The sequence below is a fragment of the Choristoneura fumiferana genome, chromosome 2, assembly GCF_025370935.1.
Source record: "Choristoneura fumiferana chromosome 2, NRCan_CFum_1, whole genome shotgun sequence".
NCBI classification, from domain to species: Eukaryota; Metazoa; Arthropoda; class Insecta; order Lepidoptera; family Tortricidae; genus Choristoneura; species Choristoneura fumiferana.
Genome location: NC_133473.1, coordinates 18,937,522 through 18,960,041, shown reverse-complemented (window position 1 = coordinate 18,960,041; position 22,520 = coordinate 18,937,522). Strand labels below are relative to the sequence as shown.

General features: G+C 39.5%; 2 protein-coding genes across 2 annotated transcripts in view; one reads left to right on the top strand and one right to left on the bottom strand.

Annotated features, from left to right (window-relative positions):
* The window catches only part of LOC141445312 (neural cell adhesion molecule 2-like), a 359,544-nt gene that overhangs the window by 76,190 nt on the left and 260,834 nt on the right, over nt 1–22,520 (top strand). The gene's annotated exons all lie outside the window — the stretch shown is intronic.
* Nucleotides 2,276–21,953, bottom strand: LOC141445555 (uncharacterized). Its single transcript, XM_074111392.1, has 7 exons — nt 21,784–21,953; nt 20,838–21,318; nt 17,868–18,108; nt 7,876–8,042; nt 6,073–6,205; nt 4,588–4,712; nt 2,276–2,424 (listed from the first exon to the last, which is right to left on the bottom strand). Exons 1-7 carry the CDS (start codon nt 21,946–21,948, stop codon nt 2,276–2,278), a joined length of 1,461 nt encoding a protein of 486 aa, XP_073967493.1. The 5' UTR covers nt 21,949–21,953.

The following is a 22,520-nucleotide window of genomic DNA, read 5'->3' as shown; positions in this document are numbered from 1 at the left end:
TCATAGATAGGTACATACAAATTCACACTAAGCACTCGGTGCGCGAGCCCGACTTGCACTTGGCCAGATTTTTAGGGTTCCGGAGCAAAATGGCAAAAACGGAACCCTTATAGTTTCGCCATGTCTGTCTGTCTGTCCGTCCGCGGCTTTGCTCAGGGAACTATAAATGCTAGAAAGCTGTAATTTTGCACGGATATATATGTAAGCATGTCAGACAAAATCGTACAATATAAAACTTAAAAAAATTTTTTAGGGTACCTCCCATATAGACGTAAAGTGGGGGAGATTTTTTCTCATCTAACCCTATAGTATGGGGTATCGTTGGATAGGTCTCTTAAAACCATTAGAGGTTTGGTAGACGATGATTCAGCGATTTTGTTTGCGAAATATTCAACTTTAAAGTGCAAATTTTCTTTAAAATCGAGCGTCCCCCCCTCTTAAATCTAAATCGGTGGTGGAAAAAATGAAAAAAATGAGGATGATAGTAAGTATATCAAACTTTCATGGAAAACTAAACGGTTAAGTTTGCTTGAGAATTATTAGTAGTTTAAGAGTAAATAGCAGCCTAAGGTATAAAATATACCTAAACTAGGGAACATTCCGTATAAAATACGAAATGGCTACGCAACCTTATTTCGGGCGTGTCCGACACGCTCTAGGCCGGTTTTTTATCAAAAAGCTAGTGGCGTGATGGTTTTATCAATCTCATTATTTTATTCCGTGGTAGCGATAGACCCTTCGCTCTATTGTCACTTCGTTATAGCGCAGGGGACCCAAAAATAAAATATGCATGGCGTACTCAGCATATTTCACCTATATTCCCTTTGACGCGAGTTTTATAATTTGAAGCGCATTTTTATAGAAACTATCCCTAGTATTTCAAAGAATGCTCAAATAATAAAACATTTCTGAGTTGACGACGGATAGCTCCAATCAGACAGGGACAGCATAACTGTCGCACTCGATAGTAGGCACTCCACGAGTTCATGTATTTTATAGCCTCCTGGGACCTGACTTTATTAACAGACATTTTTACTTTACGCCCTAGACGTGGTTCACATTCTTTAGATTATTTTTTCAATTAACAATTTGTACTTTATGAAGTACATTCGGCCGTTATTCTTAGTTTTAATTGGTCCTTTGTCCTTTATAACAGGGTTGCTCAAAGTGGGGTACGCGAACCCCTAAGGGTTTCGCTATTCGACGGTAGGGGGTTCGCGACAAGGTTTACGGGAATGGTGGATGCAAGACTGGCAAGATGATTAAGAATTGGGTTTTTGGAGTCTTTTTGTATTTTTTTATTTCAACTCCAAATTTGCTAATTTATTTGTTTGTTATTTGTTGTTGTTTGTTTCAGTTGGCAAGACGATTCTTACCTATGTTTGTTACCTTTTATTGAATTAAATAATATACATTATCATGATTGAAATAATAAAAAAAAACTTTCTCCAACAGCCAGTTTTACTACTTTCTTTGGGGAGGGGGGGGGAGGTAGGGGTTTGCTGTCGTCTAGAAACTTTAACAACAGGGGTACGTGGAGCCATAAGTTTGAGAAACCCTGCTTTATAAAGTACGCGAGGGCCCACGAGGACGCCAGGCTGGCCAAGTGGTTAGAGAACCTGACTATGGAGCTTGAGGTCCCGGGTTTAATTCCCGGTCGGGCAGATGTATTTGTAAATAAGAATGGTTGTTCGCGGGTATTGGATGTTTTATATGTATTTATCTAATATAAGTATGTTTATCCGTTGCTTAGTATCCACCGTACAAGCTTTGCTTAGTTTGGGACTAGGCCAATTGGTGTCTGCCCGTGATATTAAATATTATTGTTCTTTGCTTTTTTTTTGACGACCGGATGGCTAAGTGGTTAGTAGCACCTGACTACGAAGCTTGAGGTCCTGGGTTCGAATCCCGGCCGGGGCAGATATTTGTGTGAATAACACGAATGTTTGTTCTCGGTCTTGGATGTTTAAATATGTATTTAAGTATGTATTTATCTATATAAGTATGTTATCCGTTGCCTAGTATCTATAGTACAGCTTTTGCTTAGTTTGGGACTAGGTCAATTGGTGTCAAGTGTCCCATGATATGTTTATGTTTATGTTTATGTTTGTTTTACGAAATAATTTTAATGGTTTTTGAAGGCCCTATAAATAAGTTATTATATATAATAAGAATAGGCTAGTAATAATAATAAAGCCATCATAACATTAACTCAAAGCACATTAAATATGAAGCCCCACTTAGACAATGCGAGAATTTATTAATTTATTGTCCCTCAATCGTCGCAAATTCTCGCATCGTCTAAATGGGGTAGGATCTCTATTATACTCACAACGACTTGGTCCGAGGGTGCATCCATGAATGTGATCTCCGACTCTTCGCCGGCCAACAGCACGCAGACAGATCGCTCGCCAGACTCGTCGTCTACACAATAAATAATAGTAGATTGTACAACGAGAGCATAAGACGAGCCATTTTACGAGTCGAGGGGAAAATGGGTTTAATGCTCGAGTTTTACACTGCTGCTTCGATGGCGAGGAAATGAAATAGCAACAGTGGAAACAATTGTTCACTTACTAGGTACCTTTTATTTTTTATGCATTGCTATCGTTATGTAATTTAAAATTTTTAGGTTTATTGTATTTTTTTTAAGTCGATTCGATGCCATTAACCGTTGAGGAATTCCGTCCTGCGGAGACGATCCTGGCCGAACTACCAGGATGTCACTACCAGATTATTGTATTGTACCTAAGCCAAATTTTAAGTCAAACCGCCACTAAAAGTGAATAAAAATTGAATGTGAATAAAGCTTGTATGTAAAGAATTCGTTCACTTCTCAAAAGTAACATCTTGACGAAGTTATCTATCTCTGGAATCAAATAACCCTCGTCATAGGATGAAATCGTGATAAGAAACGTGGAAATGATCCGATATGACGGTCATTGTCTATTTTTACGAGGTTTTATTTAACTTGCGATGTTCGTAAGTACGTCAAGCTCAAAGATATCGTTATACTTTAGTACCTTGTCATTGTACATCTCCTTTGTCATTATATCAAGTTCAAAGACGAAGTGACAGCGACAAGGAAAGTTTGCGAGTTGCTGTTTCATGTACTTAACAGTTTCATGTACCAGTATTAAACAACCGATTTTACTATGACAACATTCTTGTCTGTGGTAGTAGACAATAACGTAATGTTCATAACAGTATCAATAATAGTACTGTAATGAGTTTCAAATTTGGAACAGCTTTCAAAATCAACACAATTTAAATGGGTCTTATTCTATGTAATGCACGGAGTGGTTGTGATTGTGATCGGCAAAATGATACAAATGTGGATCCAGCTTAAACTGTTCTTAAATGAGGGCTATCTTTTTTGTCTTTCTAGATGGCTCCATGGCTTTCAAAGTCTGTTATTACGAAAATAAAGTTTAGATTAAAATCATATTTAATACACCTTAAAACTGTACCATAAAAATATCGAGCAACCACAGTGTTGCGTAGTCCCGTTTTGTTCGGGAAAAAAAGGGAGGAGAAACGTGTCCGAAAGACAAAACTGTCTCAAAACACAGACATTCATTGCCCTGTAACGCATAATTGCCATAATTAATTTCAGGTAATGCAAAATATTCAAGAAATTATTCTAATTATAAATAAACCGCGTGGCTCACCCAAAAACTATGAGATTTGATATTTCGGAAACCTCACGCTACACAGCGCCTCTAGCGGCGAATTCATACGTGATAGCTCTAATTCAAGTCTCGATCGGGCATCGTTCCTCATTTTTTGGTATAATATCGAACACAAATTCAAAAAAATTCAAATTCAAATCATTTATTCAGTAAATAGGCCGCAATCTTGCCGCAATGGGCACTTTTACACGTCATTTTTTAAACTACCAGCGCTTTCGGAAAGACCATCATTGCCAAGAAGAATGCGCCGCAAGAAACTTGGCAGAAAGTCATTTTTTCATAATAATATAATTACAAATAAAAATACTTAAAAACTATAGTAAACAATTAAAGAAAAAAAATACAAAATAATAATAATAATAATAATACAGGGATGTATGGGGTCCCTAGTTGCAATACTAAACACTAACCCTATTAATAAAACTTAACAAGCCTATGTTAATTAACAAATGCTTTGTCCCTTTCTAACAAATACATATGTCGAAGTGACAGCTAAGGACAAACGAATTTTAGCGGCATTTTAACTAAAATAGGTTTGACTGTCGTTTATGAATAAGGGGGTTAATATATCAAACTATATCTACGTTCAGTGGAAGTGTAGAATGCTTCCACCGTCCTATATTTAAAAATAATAATAACAATAATTTAGTTCTGAAATATCATTTCAGGTCAAGTAACCATTAAGCTTTTGGATTTTGAAGGCAAGTTCAAGTCTGCCGCCCCCCAAAGTTAGCTCACACTATAATAGAATATGATTGTGTGGCACAAACTGAACTTTTGTATAAAACCGAATGCAACCGAAATTACGCGACCGAAAATAAGTGACTCAGAATTCAAATAATTACGCTCGTCTGGCTTCACCCTAAATTGGTTAACAAACCATGGCCTTTATTACCTATGCTGGTGTCATAAGCGTGCAGGTACTCCGAAGTCATGAACTGGCCGACGAGGCTGGACTTGCCAACACCGGGACCGCCCAGCACCAACACTCGGTACGCGCTTAGGCCCGCTGACGAGTCTCTGGGTAACAAGGCAATTAGAGCTAATTTATATCCACAGAGAGAGAGAGAGAGAGAACACAAATTTGACACACGCAAAAAAAAAAACAAAGTAAAAGTTAAAATACAGACAAACAATTTGCTTCCCGTCTACTTACAACATTCAGCTAGTGTTGTAGCATGCTGCAGGCAGGTGGTAGGACCTTGTGCAAGGTCCGCCCGGATTGCTACCACCATCTTGCTCGCTAATCCTGCCGTGAAGCAGCAGTGCTTGCACTGTTGTGTTTCGGCGTGGAGAGTAAGGCAGCCGGTGAAATTACTGTACTTGAGGTATCCCATCTTAGGCCTCTAGGTTGGCAACGCATCTGCAATCCCCCTGGTGTTACAGGTGTCTATGGGCGGTGGTGATCTCTTACCATCAGGAGACCCACTTGCTCGTTTGCCATCCAGTCGAATAAAAAAAATGCTGCAACGCTGTTTTTCAGGGGGACCCTTTTCAACCATTCTTGTACAGAGTTTTCCTCGAATCATTCTTCTTAAACCTTTGTCTACTTAATGCCAAAGGTATTTCCCAATGCTGTGTGGTCAGTCTCTTCTTTCCACTATTGTCATAACGTTCCCCAGTAAGTTCCCCAGGGTGGGTTTAACTCCCAGGGGGGGGAGGTCACATGGGCAAATTCTAGTTATATATACAGAGCGGCAAAAATCTGGCCCTCAAATGTATGCAGTAATAGATTTTGAACGCAGAGTGGACCAAATTTTGGGCCTATCTAATGTTGGAAATATCTAATGTTGTCCTAGACCCAGGCCGGGGCCCAGGAGGCCATAACCCCCTTTGACCCCCCCTGGATCCAGCCTTGTAAGTTCCCCGGATATCACAACCCCCTTTGGATTGATTATCAGGGCATGTGGGTATAAGATTAGGTAGAGCCACGAGAGTTGAAGTAAATGGATTACACATAAATAAAAAATAATGGATTATGCTGAGTGGGGCCCACTTTATACTATTCGATGTTATTTTTTAATTCATCTAATGTATTTTTATGTGTATCGAATATGTGTAAATAAATGTTTCTCTCTCTCTCTCACACACACATAGGTAAAGCTACAAGAAGAGCTGATTGCATTAAAGAAGAATGAATGAAATGAATGAGCGAATGTCGAAATTCCGCTGTCAACATGGCATGTTGTGTGCGCGACCTCAACTCTGGTACAACCTAAGAATAAACTCTTTGCAAGTTCTCTAGGGCTACTACGAAAATAAAATCGAAGTTCGTATCGTACCGTCCCGCCGACACGCATATTACCTAATACTAGAGTGAGAGGGACGGTACGATATGTACTTCGATTTTCGAATTTCGTAGTAGCCCTGCAGTTCTTACCTGGAGGACGCCAGAGAGCACGGCGCAGAAGCCCGGTTGACGGCTTCTGTGCTGGAAGCGCTGGAAGCTACTGAAGTGTTCGACCTGGATCTTCTGGAGCGGAGAGAGTCGCCTCTGTTCACCACGCCCTTACCTGAGTGACAAATGATCAAGATGACACTCCGAAAACTGAACATAAAGACGTTTACAATTTTGCGGCACTTTTTTAATCCTCGACGTAAAACCCTCTTTTAAACTCTTTTTTTTATTTTATTTTGTAGGTGGTAGGACCTTGTGCAAGGTCCGCCTGGATTGCTACAACCATCTTGCTCGCTAATCCTGCCGTGAAGCAGCAGTAACGTGCTTGCACTGTTGTGTTACGGCGTGGAGAGTAAGACAGCTGGTGAAATTACTGGCACTTGAGGTATCCCATCTTAGGCCTCTAGGTTGGCAACGCATCTGCAATAACCCTTGGTGTTGCAGATGTTTATGGGCGGTGGTGATCTCTTACCATCAGGAGACCCACTTGTTGCTCGTGTGCCATCCAGTCGAAAAAAAAAACTAACGTAGTTTTATAAGTGCTTTGTAACTAACAATCTATGGATCTGAAAATCTGAAATACATTTTTATTATTAGCCCCCGACGCAAAAGTTTGACCGCTATGTGTGTCTGTCTGTGGCACCGTAGTTCTTGGATTAGATTAGATTAGATTAGATTTATTTATTACCTAATGCAAAAATACAAAAGTCAAAGTCAAAGTCAAAATATCAAACCCTTGGCAAGCGTCCGGGTTCAATTTAGGCTATAACAAGCACTTATGAATGTCAAAAAAAAATCTACCACCTATAAACAAAATACATGTCAAGTAATTATAAGAAATTCACAAAAGGATCGTCAAATTGTATACAAAAAAATATATAGGTATATGATAGTGGTAAATTACAATACATTGTCAGCCAAAATAAAATTAGAATTAAATTTAAAAATAATTATAACAATAATCAAGGGTAAACGGATGGACCGATTTGAATGCCGTTTTTTATTTGAAAGCAGGTTTTCTAGCGATAGTTCTTAGACATGTTCCATCAAAATCGGTTTAGTAGTGATAGGGCGACTTGCCAAGCCAAGTAGGTAAAATGTACTAAGTACTTATTTATACTCTTTTTTCGTAGTCATTCAAAGTGAAATTCAATTAATATACGTATAGAGATCGAATTATTATTAGAAAGGTACATGGGGCGGAAATAATGTAGCCTTCACTCATCATCATCATGTCAGCCAAAAGACGTCCACTGCTGGACATAGGTCTCCCCCGGGGCTCTCCACTCAGACCGGTCTTGTGGTTTCCGCATCTCCCGCGATCTTAAGCATGTCGTCGCTCCATCTTGTTGGAGGCCTACCGACAGCTCGTCTCCCGGTCCGCGGACCTGACCCCACCGGCCATCAGTTCTGCGAGCAGTGCCCCGCCACTGCCACTTCAGTTTCGCAATCCTTCGGGCTATGTCGGTAATCTTAGTTCTACTGCGGATATCATCATTTCTGATTCTATCCCGCAGAGACCCCGAGCATAGACCTCTCCATAGCCCTCTGAGTGACTTTGAGCTTCCTCATGAGGCCCATCGTTAGCGGCCACTGCCACTTACATGGTTAGCACGGTTCTCTATCGTTTGCCCGAATTTCATATGCCCGAATGTATCGTTTTCTAGAATTTTCATTTGCCATAAAGTAATTTATTTCTGAAATAGTAATTTCTTCCGAGTTGATGTTAAACGTTGGTATGGCAATGAAATTCGGGCAAGTAAAGGTAAACGGGTTAGCACATACCAGTAATACTGAAGTGCCTCAGTCTGTAGTACTCCTCCTCGACCCCAGTGTTGGGCATGGAAGCCACGCGGGCGCGTTGTTGCGGCAGCCCCAGGAGTTGCCGCTCGCCGGTGCGCGAGCGCGCCGCCTTCACTGACTGCGATCTGAAGTGGTGGGGGCTTCCATACCTGGGGACAACAATACGGCATTTAATAACTCCTGATTTTGCTATGTGATATGGCCCATCCTATATATTATAACTACCATACAAATTAAAAAAGCCTGAGCCTGAGCGGCCGGGAAATTGTATGAAATTCCATTACCATACAGTTTTTTTACTGTTTAAATTCTCGTTTTGACTACGGTCAGTCAATTTAAACAGCCTGACGATGAAATTCCCTCTAACTTTTTTCTTTTTAAGTCCTAGTTTAGGAATAAACAGCGTCTTTAAAAATGTCTCGAAACAGTGTCATTAGTTTTTTTTTTAATATTTCGAGTTTAAGCGCTAGCTACATATTAGTAATCTGTGGTTTAAGCACAATGAAACCGAAAAACTGGTAACAAAAGAAAATGGCTGAATTACGAGTAACTCAAAAGATTTCAGTAGTAGCACTTTAAACCGTAATTTAGTGATTCAAAGCTTCATTTGCATTTATCTTAATACTTTTTATTGATATAGGTTATTTATCATTCCTTGATATTTTAAGCATACTATTAATTTTATAAGACATATTCTTATAACTTGACATTTATGTAAATTATTTTTATGTTGCTTGTAAAATACTTTATTTAAAAACAATGTTAACATAACTTGTGTACAATTATGAGTTACATACATAAAAAGAACTAACTATAAGCTTAACTAACTATAACAATGAAAATTATAAAAAGAATACCCGTCTAAAAGATCTGCTGTGGCAGGTGTTCCCATGGTTATTTAATTAATTACATTATTGTTTCTAATGAAATGGCATTAAGAGTCGTGCCCATGTACTTTAAAAATAAACAAGTATGGCGGGTAGTTTATGGTCACCTTTTAAAGTATTTAATTTTATATTTTAACAATTTTCTTTTATTTCTTCGCATTAAATATTGGAGAAAAGCACACATGCCTCACTCAGCGGAAATGGCAATTCATGGATTCGTATTTATTGACGTCAAACTCTACTCATACACGAATTGCTTTTTCCTGGGCTCGACAGTAATGTACTAATAATGTTGTTCGATGCAAGAGTGAATCCGTAACTTGCATTAGGTACAGTGTTATTATGTGAACCTCTTTCCGCTGGTGTTCGTGTAGTCACGGTATATGAATATGTCTTTGGCATCATCATCATCCCAGTCTATATACGTCCCACTGCTGGGCACAGGCCTCCTCTCAGATAAGAGGGCTTGGGCCATAATTCCCACGCGGGCCCAGTGCGGATTGGGAACTCGCACGCACATTGAATCGCTTCGCAGGTTTGTGCAGGTTTCCTCACGATGTTTTCCTTCACCGCAAAGCTCGAGGTAAATTTCAAATGCAATACCACACATGAATTTCGAAAAACTCAGAGGTGCGAGCCGAGGTTCGAACCCATGACCCTCTGCTTGAGAGGCGATAGGTCAAACCACTAGGCCACCACGGCTTCTATGTCTTTTGTGTTTAGTTATAATTAGCCATAACATTATGCGATTGGGGCGTATTTTATACTAAATATTGATTATGATCGGTTTTTGGAGTATTTTTTATTTCAACTCCAATCTGTTACTTTTACGGGTATCCGTGAAACCATATCGAAAATACAAACTGAGACATGGATGCACAGAAAAACTAGAAAAGAGACCAGCGCTGGGAATCGAACCCAGGTCCTCAGCAATCCTTGCTGAATCCTTGGATTGCTGAGGGCCTAGGTTCGGTTCCCAGTGCTGGTCTCTTTTTCTGGTTTTTCGGTGGGTTCGATAAAGATTTGATGTTTTTTCTACTGTTTCTTTCTTTTCAAATGTAATGCTTGTTTTTTTCTGCATTTTGGATTTCTCTAAATCCATACTATTAACTATTATAAATGTGAAAGTGTGTGTGTTTGTATGTTTGTCCGTCTTTCACGTTGAAACGGAGCAACGGATTAACGTGATTTATGGCACAGAGATAGTTTAAATATAAATAGAAATATAAATAAACTTTAGCGGCATCATTTCTATGAGCAAGTGACTGACTTCTCTCGTTGATTCCTCATTCCTGATTTGATCACATTACGGAAACCCCGAGCATAGCTCGCTCCATCGCTCTTTGGGCGAGTAAGTTTTCTTATGGGGCCCATTGTAAGCGACCACAATGAAAGAGGATATAAATCTTGAAAATAATAATGTTATACTGTCTACTTATAGAAACCTAATAAAAACACTGCGTAAAAAACGTGCCAAGTTTTGTTTGAGATAATTTGTCCATAAAAAGTAGCAAAATTTCATAAACAGCTAAGTCTAGACGAGGATATAAGAAAACGACTAAATTTTAGCTAAAATCTGGACTTTCGTGGATTTTCAAACGAGTTGTTCTTGTGCCATTGAAAATATTGTAGCAGACATCGTTACATATTTTGTACCTTACAGGTAATAGGTAAATGCGAACTCTGTGCCAAATTGTAGGTGTCTAAGTAATGTAGAAATACTATCTGACTTTGATAATCAGTCAGTACCAAATTTGCGTAATAACTTTTAGACATGTTAAGTTATTTAAGTGAAATTATAGGTTTAAAAAAATAGTTTTAGCTTATCAAATGAGTAGAATTTCAGCCTTCCAATACTCCAGTGCTGCAAGGCAGAAACGTAAAAATACGCCGAAATGATTAGAGGAAAAGATGGTACGACACTTGCCTTGCGCTCAACTTGGCAGAGGCACTGCCGTGCCCCTAGATGCAAATAGCATCAGTTTTGATGAATAATTAGATTTAATGAGTTTCCTGTTTCCTTAAGAATTCTTAGAAAAGTTACGTAAATGGAGCGGATTCTTTCAGTAATCTATCAAAGATTATGGAGCTGTTTCACCATCCATTGATTAGCGTTAACTGGCGGTTAGGTGTGATGCCGTCTCTATTTGTTTAGTTCGAATAGACGGAAACGGCATCACATTTAACCGTCGGTTAACGCTAATCAATGGATGGTGCAACAGCCCCTATGTATGCTAAAATCACTTTTGTGAGATTACTTTTTCCTAAGACATCATGTACAATGTCATTCTGGTATCATTTCAGTCCATAATTCTGATCAGAACGTCGACAGATTTACCGTAGTTATAACCCACCAGGGTTTTTTTTTAATTTTTATTTATTATCTGTCGATTTAAGTGGTCTCAAGACTTAAGCTCTTGAGTTTGCGGTTTCTATTAATAAGACGTGATTACACCTCGTTTGACGCTCTTCATAAGCAAATTTGCAGCAATTTAGCACTCAATTAACGAGCGTGTATAAGGCTTAACGCTTTTGCTATGAGGGTGGAACATGTCGAGGTTTTCTTATACTAATAGTTCCTTGGGTCTCGCACAAAAAGGACAGAGTTATTACTATATTATTATATTACCTAATTGCTTTATCGGTTTCAGCGTGAAGAAGTAACAGACAAAAAGACAAGGATACTTTCGTTTGGTTTGCGTCTTCAATCGAATTGACTAACATATGACAACGGCCGGAGGGGATGTGATCTTGAATAGTAACCACGTAACAGGAGACGCAGCTAGGGTAGACCCTACATTACGTGGACACTTTCTGGCCAGAGTACGTCTTTCGACTGAAGGTAATGCCTTTTTTATATAAGAGGCAAACGGAGTAGGTAGGTCATCTGATGAAAACCAATCACCGCCACCTAAAGACAGCATAACATAAGTTGAATTACTGGTACGGTCCTTTGAGAAAAGAATAGGCTCGTTCTTTGAAGATTTCTAAGTTCTCTTTTTCTTCTTCTCAGCTTTCTTCTACCAAATTCTTGGTGTAGGCCTCCTTCAACCTCCGATCCAACTCCGATCTCCGATCCGATCTATTTTGGGCAGTTAGAGTCCAGTTGCTGCCCGCCACCTTTTTTTATATCGTCTTTTCATCTCATTTGCGGTCTGTCCTCTGGTCTATTCTGTTCCCATTCAGTACAACTCTACACCACGAATCGGTTTTTCGGGCAATTTGTTCCGCCCATTGCCATTTGGGCTAAATTTTATCTAATGTCATTACAAATTGTACCAGCCTAAAGAGCAAGCGGGGATTAGAAAGGGGCTACAGCAGCACCATGGACCACATACTGACAATGAGAATAGGTACTAATAGAAAAGGTTACTGAGTATCAAATGCCGTTGTGGTTGGCTTTCGTCGATTATAAGAAAGCGTTTGACAGTGTGGAGACCTGGGCAGTTCATCAATCACTACAGAAAGCAAGAGTAGATCACAGATATAATGGATTAATTACCAATATCTACAAAAGTGTAAAAATGAAGGTAGCACTGCCACACCTCTCCAAGTTCTACCGGTCTGGAAATACTGGCGCTGCCAGTTGATTCCAAAGTACCGTGCGTGGCAAAATTCCGCTAAGAACGAACTGCAGTGAACTGCTAGATATTAAAGCGGTGAGGGTGGAAAGTCGGTTGCGGGTGACGCGATAGAGAAACTTAGCAACAGGAAATAGATCGAACTAAGTACTTCTCAGAGCATTCCCAATGATAAAGCCCTTGTAAGATACATAGGGGATGCAAAATCTCTCCGTAAGGACAGCGAATGTAAAGTCGGTGGTGATAAAGCGCTATATTGCTTAGTGATAGTAAACAGGTTAAGTGATACGAAAGCAATAAAATCCCTCGCTCGTGCCGGATAATATAATTCATCGCAAAACATTGTTATCCGGACCTCTGTGGGACGCCACAGCAGCCAGTGCAGCTGCTGCAAAGGAAAGAAAACTTCGAAATTTCTGCCCTTTTTTACAAGCTTTTATTTAATTGCCCTGCTCGTTTATTTATTTGTTTATTTATTTATTTGGGTCAAATCTTGCAAGTTAAATTTTTACAAGCTTTTTAAACTTGCCCTGTGCGTTTATTTATTTGGGTCAAATCTTGCAAGCTAAATTTGACCCACTTCCAGTAGTCCGATCGATTTGAAATTTGGTAAACTTATGTAAGTAAATCTGGTGATAATACAAAATAATCTGATAGCGACATCTTTGTAGTCCGGCCAGGATCGTCTCCACAGGACGGAACTCTTCAACGGTTAATGGCATCGACTTGAAATTTGGTATTCAAATGTAGTTTGGGTGACAATACAAGTATAGTCAACAAAAAGTAAAGTCAGCAAAAAAAACTTGCATTAAAAATGTTTTTTTAACAAAAACTTTTTTAATTTATTGTTAAACATCTTCCAAGTGATATGTATTTATTGACATTGCATTTTTACAATTAACAATACATCATCTGCAATACCCCTGGTGTTGCAAATGTTTATGGGCGGTGGTGATCTCTTACCATCAGGAGACCCACTTGCTCGTTCGCCATCCAGACGTATAAAAAAAAATAAGTGAAAAATCAACAGAATAAAACACATTTCACATATCAATGAACCTTTGTTTATTTTTTCATCATCATATCAGCCATCGTCATCATCATCATATCAGCCGTAGGACGTCCACTGTTGGTCATGGTCTCCCCCATAGACCTCCAGTTGCTTCGGTTGGAAGCGGCCAGCATCCACCGTGAACGCGGCTTTAACCCGATCATCAATCCATCTCGTTGGTCACCTTGCGCCTGTGCTTGCCGACCCGTGGTCTCCATTCCAGAATTTTATGGCTTCAATCGCCATCTGTTCTTGGTGCTATCTGGCCTGCCCATTGCCACTTCAATGATCTAGTTTGCTTGGCTTGCTGTCGGTGACACAATTTTCCAAATTAAAATTAGTAAAATCAAACCCTCACTACATGACAATAAAAATTTACAATCATTTACCGAATTCATTAAAAGACATTGATAGTGCTGTGGCGTTTAAAAACCTAATCAATAAATGCTTCTATAGCCTGGATGAGTTCTTCGACGACAAAATCGAGTAAGTTCTTTTGCCGAGGACTGGTGGATGGTTCTTAGAGTTCATATGTGGCTAAAACTTAAAATGTGTCTCATTTGAGTGTGTAATTTTATACCTATATGTTTATATTTTTCTTTTCCATGCATGTTAAATACATTCCAATTAAAATAAGCACCCTCTGATTACTTGTAATGCCGTGCCCTATCAGGGCGTCACATGTATACCTAGTTTGTAATTTTCCATCCTAATGCCTGTAATTGTATAAACATACAATATTAATAATAAACAATTTTGAATTTTGACCCTCGTTCTTCTACGTATCTCCGTGCATGCGTCCGTGCGTTTTTTTTTAATTATTCTATTTTTAGTTTTATTGTAGCGGATATAATAAGAAACACTGTAAAAGTAAACCTAACTGGAGTAGCTGTGCCGTACGCTGTGGTTCTCGCAACAAGATTAATATGGATTAAGCGAGAATTTGTCGCAGTGGAGTGACAGCTACCATAATACCCACGAAACTCGCTTATGAATATTTAACGCAAAGATAAAAGGTACACTTAAAGTTGTGTGGCACAAACAAGGTAATTAACTTGTCTTTATGATTCACAAAATAAATATTGGCAACAAAATTAACTGGAAAGGTTAACTGGAAGAGATCTCTTTAAGGGATAAGTTCGCCTTTGTACATCTTATTATCCTGTGTTCTATTATTTTCATGTGTTTTTATGTACAATAAAGAGTTTTACAATAGGTACATACAATACAAATTTGAACATATGATGCAAAATTGATAAAGAAGTATATGAGATCCTTGGGATGGTCACCGAAGCACAGGATACTTCGAAAATGTATATATTTTGATTATAAAATAGTCGATAGAGAGCGTGGTGGCCTAGTGGTTTGACCTATCGCTTCTCAAACACCTCTGAGTTTTCCAAATTCATGTGAGAAATCAAATTTGAAATTTACCACGAACTTTACGGTGAGGAAAATATCACGAGGAAACCTGCACACACCAGCGAAGCAATTCAATGGTGTGTGTGAAGTTCCCAATCCGCACTGGGCCTGCGTGGGAAATACGGCCCAAGCCCTCTCATTGTGAGAGTAGGCCTGTGCCCAGCAGTGGGACATATGTAGGCTGGGATGATGATGATGATGATGATGATGATAAGATAGTCCGTCCCATCCGTCAAGTCCGTCGACTCGTGTCTAATTTTTCCTAATTATATATCTGACTGACGTTCTAAATAATATACCTAACATTTACTTTAACCTGTGAGCTAACTTTGGGGGCGGCAGACGTGAACTTGCCTTCGAAATCCAAAAGCTTAATGGTTACTTGACTGAAATGTATATTTCAGAACTAAATTATTGTTATTATATTTAAAATTTATGGCGGTGGAAGCATTCTACACTTCCACTGAACGTAGATATAGTTAGTGTTTAGTATTTTAACTAAGGGACCCATACATCCTGTATTTCTTTATTATTATTTTTTTGTATTTTTTTTTCTTAATTGTATAATATGTTTTTAAGTATTTTATTTGTAATTATATTTTTATGAAAAAATGCTTTCTGCCAAGTTTCTTGCGGCGCATTTTCTTGGCAATGATGGTCTTTCCGAAAGCGCTGGTAGTTTAAAAAAATGACGTGTAAAAGTGCCCATTGCGGCCTTTTTACTGAATAAATCATTTGAATTTTTTAATTTGAATTTTGACCTAGGAAACTTCCCAATTAAAAAAATATTATTAAGCTGAGTGGCGACCATTTTGGCTGGTATGAATAGGCATGCATGCGTGTATTATTAAGTTATCTCTGTATACAAGTTATACTGTTTACAAAAATAGATACACATTTTATCAACTAATAAACCACTCATTCAATTCTTCACAAACAAGTCGCGAGCAGCAGTTAGCATTAATACAGGGCGAAAATACTAAAATAGAGCATACCTTAAAATTCAATCCTAGTCCGAAGCGCCCATCAAAGATGTCGTCTACATAGCTAGCACGCAAAAAAGTTTATTCGAGCGATAAAGCCAGGACGAAGAATAAAAGAACTGAAAACCTTGACGTCTAAACCTTATTACTCTGGCGCTCACTACAAAGCAAAATAAATATTCTCTCGCATCTCACCCCTTTCATTATTTTGAGTGACAAATCTCATAAAAATATGATATAACGTGCAGCGAGCGGAATTATCTTTATCTTTTATTATATTTTAAACACGCTTCCCTTTATCTTTTATCTTTCTAAAAGGAGAGGGTACACGAGGAATGACGGAAAGATAATGGTTTTAAATTTTACGCTGTCGAATTGCTCGTTTAATTTTGACAAATCGGGTTTATCGATGCATTTGATTTTGAATCAATTTTTCTTTCAATATTATGGGAAAGTTAGGCAAAGTATGTAGGTAAAAAAATTGTAATAAGAGTTTCTGTGACAGGTTATCAGGCGCTAGCATCAAGTCTGTTTGACAACTTTGACAATTGGATCACGTTTGTGATTGGTTGAGGCGGCCACAAATTGATTGACATTAGACTAATAGGCTTCTGTACCATATGTATCTTAGTTTATGTTATGACTAGATGAAAGCATAGTTTTAGTTTGGAAACCTTACTTGCATGAGCACTTACCCCTACAATACATGACATAAAATATAATACGTGTTAGCTATTGTGTAAACTTCTTTCTAAACAATGTATGCACTTAATACATTATCATGCATAGCTGTTAATTAATTACATTCAAGTTGCTACGCGCCCTAACATGGCATATTTTTTTATAAAATTACTGTAAAATATGTTGCAATTAAAAAAATGCTGAATACAGACCCTAATTAAATTTAATGAGTTCGACGAAAATGTAATGGTTCAATTTGAAGGCTATGACCATTTCATTTTTTAACCTTAGACTGTGCAAGCGGCATAACGTCTCATTAGGGTTCCGTAGTCAACTATAGAAACCCTTATAGGTTCGCCATGTCTGTCCGTCTGTCCGTCTGTCCGTATGTCCGTCCGCGGCTAAGCTCAGAGACCGTTAGTACTAGAAATCTGTAATTCGGCATGAATATACATATCAGTCACGCCAACAGTGGTAAAACAAAAAATCTAAAACCCATAGACGTAAAGTGGGGGTGATTTTTTTCCCTCGACTTTTCCTATAATGTGGGATGTCGTTGGATAGGTCTTTTAAAACCATTGGGGGGTTGCTAAGACGATTTTACGATTCAGTGATGTGTGTTTGCGAAATATTCAACTTTAAAGTGCAAATTTTCATTAAAATCGAGCGTCCCCACCCCCCTTTTAAATCTAAACTGTTGGGTGAAAAATTTGGGAAAATTCAGGATGGTAATAAATATCAAATTTACAAGGAAAATTATAACGGTTAAGATTGCTTGAGAATTATTAGTAGTTTAAGAGTAAATAACAGCCTAAGGTATAAAATATACCTAAACTTGAAAGATTCCGTATAAAATACGAAATACTTAGAAAAATATTACTTAATTTTTTCGTAATGGCTACGGAACCCTATTTTGGGCGTGTCCGACACGCTCTTGGCCGGTTTTTACGATAATAATCATTATCGATATCATTTAGGTAGAGTCGATAAGCGAGAAGTCACTATGACATCAAAAATGCCGTGAAAATTCCGATCTCTGTGGTAATTAAATCTTGGAAGTCGATTTTAACCCTCGATTTTTTTTAAGCTTCTGAATATAATATTTTTAGGGTGTACTTTGCCTTAGAATTATATCCATGGATGGATGATAGAGCGACCAGGTAGATATATTAAAGCGTGTGTTAGGTTTTTAAACTATTTTGGGCCACCAAATTGGAATGCGGTCCCATGGCACGCCATCTGCCTGGAGAAAGATCACTCTCTAATGTAGCCATCCCCACCCCACAAAGTAAAAGCTATGTGGCATTCTCTCCATCGACAAGAGCGCAACTCTTCAATGTTTATGACGGTGCATCTTATAGAAACTTACCTCTTGTCAAAATCATGCAAGTCTTCCGACGTGAACTGGCTCGTCACATCCAGCAGCTGCTGGATGTGGTCGCTGCAGATGCGGCTCTTGCGCCTGGTGTCGTCTCCGTCTCGCACGAGGATCGTCGCGCAGCCGCCGTAGTCGAGCGACAGGGACGGCTGCTGCACCACTATCGTGGTGCGACCGGCTGGCATGGACGCTGCGGTGTCTAAGGGGTTGGCTGTCACGTGGACTTGTGCCGCTAGAAAAGGTTTTTTTCGTTTTATGTATTAGAAATATGGAGGCTTCTAAGTAAAGGAGCTCTCTCATAAATGAAGAAACAGCTGCAAAATTGACCAGTTATAATATAAGCAGTATACATATAATAATATATGCAATAGGTCCAAATCCCTCCAGATGGACGCTAGAGTAGCAAGAGAGTAAAAAATAATTTGACAAAATGACTTATAATAATGATATTACCAGTAATGTTGAGTATGAAATAAATTAAGATGGGTTTTTGGAATGTTTTTGTATTTTTTATTTCAATTCCAAATTTTTGTTACTTTTACGGTCATCCCGTAAAACCCATATTATCGAAAATACGAACTGAAATATAGATGCACAGAAAAACCAGAAACATAAGACCAGCGCTGGGAATCGAACCCAGGTCCTCGGCATTCCGTGCCGCGTGCTATACCGCTACACCACTGCTGGACAACGGTACAGACACGAATTTCTCCTATGCACCACATATCTCAGCCTGTTTGTTTCTTATTTAGTCACTTAAGCAGCGACACTAGCGACATCTATGCTGTAGCCCTCATCGAGAAACTTTCAGCACTCCATTGGAACTAACCGCTCACCCGGACAAGAGATATCTGGTGAGATATGTTATGTGATGCATAGGAGAAATTCGTGTCTGTACCGTTGTCCAGCGGTGGTGTAGCGGTATAGCAAGCGGCACGGAATGCCGAGGACCTGGATTCGATTCCCACCGCTGGTTTTATTTTTCTGGTTTTTCTGTGCATATTTCAGTTTGTATTTTCGATATGAAATGAATGTAAATAGCAGTTCTTTGTTGAACTGTTGACGGAATGAAGTGCACCGAGTTGAACAATATTACTTCTCATAAATTTACACCTCAGTCTCTATTTTTTTTAAGTACATGGCTACGGTAAACCTAAAAGAAAGGGTAATGATTTTTGCATCTATAATATGTTTTCGACCAATAGTACATAAAATAATTTTTCATCACACTTGCTCGTAAACAGTGTCGTAACATGCAGGCTACCTTGTTTGCAACCCCCCAAATAAAACCCTCGACCTTAATGTGCTTGTCATGAAACCCGTGGTCGGTAAATGAGTCATTGCGCGTACTAATTTTCATGTCATGAAGCCCAAGGTTGGTAAATGAGTTTGTTACTGCATGGTGTGCTGCTGCTCCGTGCGCGCGCTGCACACGCACGCCATGCACATGCTGCGGATTGCCAGAGCGCAATCAGCGGTATAGGCAATTTTTGATAAAACATTAGTATTTCTTTTACAAATATACAATTTTACTCGCAAATGTGATGAAAAACATTGTATGTCGCACGGGCGGTACTAGAATTACGAACATCGACTCATTAAAGCCCTCAGTCTTCGACTTCGGGCTTCTAATAGACTCTCGTTCGTAATTCCTTGTTTACCGCCCTTAAGACACAATGTACTATTTTCGACGGATACTTTTGCGTACACAGAGAAGGTTTTACTTTACTTCTACCATCCAAAGTCAGAACTAACTATGTCATAGTTAAAGTTTCCCTAAGCACAGGCTTTATATTGAAGTAGTTAAGGGTGCGGTAAGGGTGCGGGGGAGCGGGTATGCGTCGCACGCAACGCTTGCAGTTAGCGCTGCTTAAGGTGCGCTTACGCGGGCAACAAAAATTGCTCAATTATGAGCAATAATGGTCGATTGCGATGTGACAAATTATGTATAAGCAAGCGATAAAGAGCAACTCCGAGAAACTAGACAATACTTTCATACACGGGCAATTCAGTTGAAAATCTACGCTCGCCATTCGCCATGGACGACATTTTTCTTGCAGCGACTGCTTGTAGCGCTTGTATTATCACTGAAAAAGAATAGGCCTATCTGGGTGCGAACGTTTTTAGCAAGATGGAAGCAAACTTCATTGTGTTGTGAATTAGATAATATTTTATTCAAAAACTTTACTAGAATGTCCCGAATTTTGAATTTTCTAAATGAAACAGGTGCACGTGCATTGTGCAAGGTCCGCCCGGATTGCTACCACCATCTTGCTCGCTAATCCTGCGATGAAGCAGCAGTGCTTGCATTGTTGTGTCGGTGTGGAGAGTAAGACAGCCGGTGAAATTGCTGGCACGTGAGGTATCCCATCTTAGGCCTCTAGGTTGGCAACGCGTCTGCAATACCCTGGTGTTGCAGATGTTATGGGCGTGGTGATCTCTTTCATCAGGAGACCTACTTGCTCGTTTGCCATCCAGTCGTATAAAAAAAAAAAAAAAGTGCACATTTCACAACAACAGAGGCAGCCGGCACACGCCTCGCCGCGATGCGCCGCTGTATTTCCACTCGGCCCTCGCTCTCCCCGCGGATGGGTGACGTAGAAGCCGCAGAATAAATAAGTGCATACAAGGTAGAAAACAAATTGACTTCAATTTCTATACCCGCTGGATATTCGGCAATTCGTACAAGCGACATTGAGCAATATCGAATATATTATGGAACAATTAGAAGCGATATTGCCGAAATAATTGCCGCATTTTTTTGAAATTGCTGCTTAACGCTCCACTAATTACTCCAGATTGATCCATACGTGTTGCCGAGCAATTTTTGCTCGAAAAATTGCCCGTGTAAGCGCACCTTTATACTATTTTTCAATAGGCGTCTACCCTCTCCTTGCAAACCACATCAGCTAACTTAGGCCCTAAATCATCACAAATGGTATCAATCATTTTTTTTATTACCAGTAGATTGCCTTCTCGAAGCCGGGGGCGGCACCGAATGCTGATGCGTGGACGATCGTCTTCTCGTCGCCGTAAAAACATCCGTCCCCTCCAGCTGCCTCCTCAACTTAGCCACCTCATCCTTGTAATACTCTTTCTCCTTCTTTTTCCTCCCCTCACTCCCTCTCCTCTTATCCGGCTCAAACTTAAAATGCGTCTCGTATTTACTCTGACTCACTTTCGGACTCTTTGGCGTCTCCATTTTTGAGTCGTAGGGGATCTGTATAGACGTTGAGGGTATGCTGTCCTGGACTACTGTCTTGTTTCTCTTTTCTTTCCTAGGTTCTGGGAGAGGAACGTCGAAGATGAATCTCGCTGGGCCTGGTCGGGGGGATTCTAGGACGTCGGTTGCTGATTGTGGCTTGGTGTACGCTGGCGAGTTGATTTCGCAGCTGTCTTGCGCTCTGTGGTAGTGGGGAGGGGCTGTGCTTGGAGGGTCCTGCTGAATAACAAAATAAATGTTGTTAAATTGCGATATCGAAATTGTAAATACTCTGTAGTTAGGTATTTTGTATGTAAATATATCTTTCGAAATGGTGGTGCGGACTGTTGCAGCTTTATTCTCGTAAGGCCTAACGTCCTAAATTTAAGACACACGTCAAAGCTAATGTCAACTTCACTAATTGCAATTAAGTTTTAAATTCTATTATATCGAATCGTATATTGAAGTCGGCTTCATTGAGGTAGATATATGCCATTCTCTAGACTTAATGCTGCACAGAAGAACAGACAAACCACGGCCTTGGTTAACAGTCACTATTCGAAGGTTTTTTATTTAACAAATAGTTTAAAGTAATTAAAGCTAATAATGAAATGATCCAATCACAAGCAAGACTAACTTCAAGCGAACTTCTTGATAATAACGCCATCCAGCGATTTTCGCCTGTCAAGAAACCTTTATTGTTACCTGCTGTACTGGGTCGCTGTCAATGAGGTTGGGCGGGTGTGTGGGCGGTTCCGGCTCGGGCTCCGCGTCCATGGAGTCGTCGGTGCCCGTGACGGAGGTGAGTGCGGTCGCCGCGGAGTCGGTGCTGGTGTTGATGGTCTTGTCGGAAGTCGTGCTGCTGCCCATGACGACCACCTGTGCGGAATAGAAAGAGCTGATGATATGAGTGTATATAGATAGCTCGATATGATTAACACCACCAAGATGCTACCTAAAGGTCCTCTCTCTACCTATTACACCGTATCAAATACCATGGCGGTAATACGCAACGTGTCAGCCAAAAATGTATTTTTCGTATTGAGAAGAATGAGACTATGCGCTCATCGATTTCTGTGCCTTAAGGTACATAGTTGTCAATGTATGCGCTTGACATTTCGTTCCTGCCACGTACCTATTAAGATACGGTGTGGTGTTAGAGACCTTAAGGATTTACGGGTCGTACCAAAGTAGGGTTGCCATAAGCGTGGGGACTCAGACCGCGACATTTAAAGAAAAGCCGGCTAAGTGCGAGTGGACTCGCATACCGAGGGTTTCGTACAAATATTTTTATTATATGATGCAACTAAAAATGTATGCTTTTCGCAATTTTTCCTTTATCTGTGCTATAAGACGTTGCTTCGTACCAAATTTAAAGTCTGAGTTCACAAAATATACCTAAACTTGGAAGATTCCGTATAAATACTTAATTTTTTCGTAAT

Coding starts and splice junctions, on each gene's coding strand:
- LOC141445555 (XM_074111392.1), bottom strand. CDS start 21,948: ATGGGCAGCAGCACGACTTCCGACAAGACCATCAACACCAGCACCGAC. Junction 18,109..20,837: donor TTCGAGAAGGCAATCTACTG/GTAATAAAAAAA, acceptor AACCTTTTCTAG/CGGCACAAGTCCACGTGACA. Junction 2,425..4,587: donor CGCTTATGACACCAGCATAG/GTAATAAAGGCC, acceptor TTTATTGTGTAG/ACGACGAGTCTGGCGAGCGA.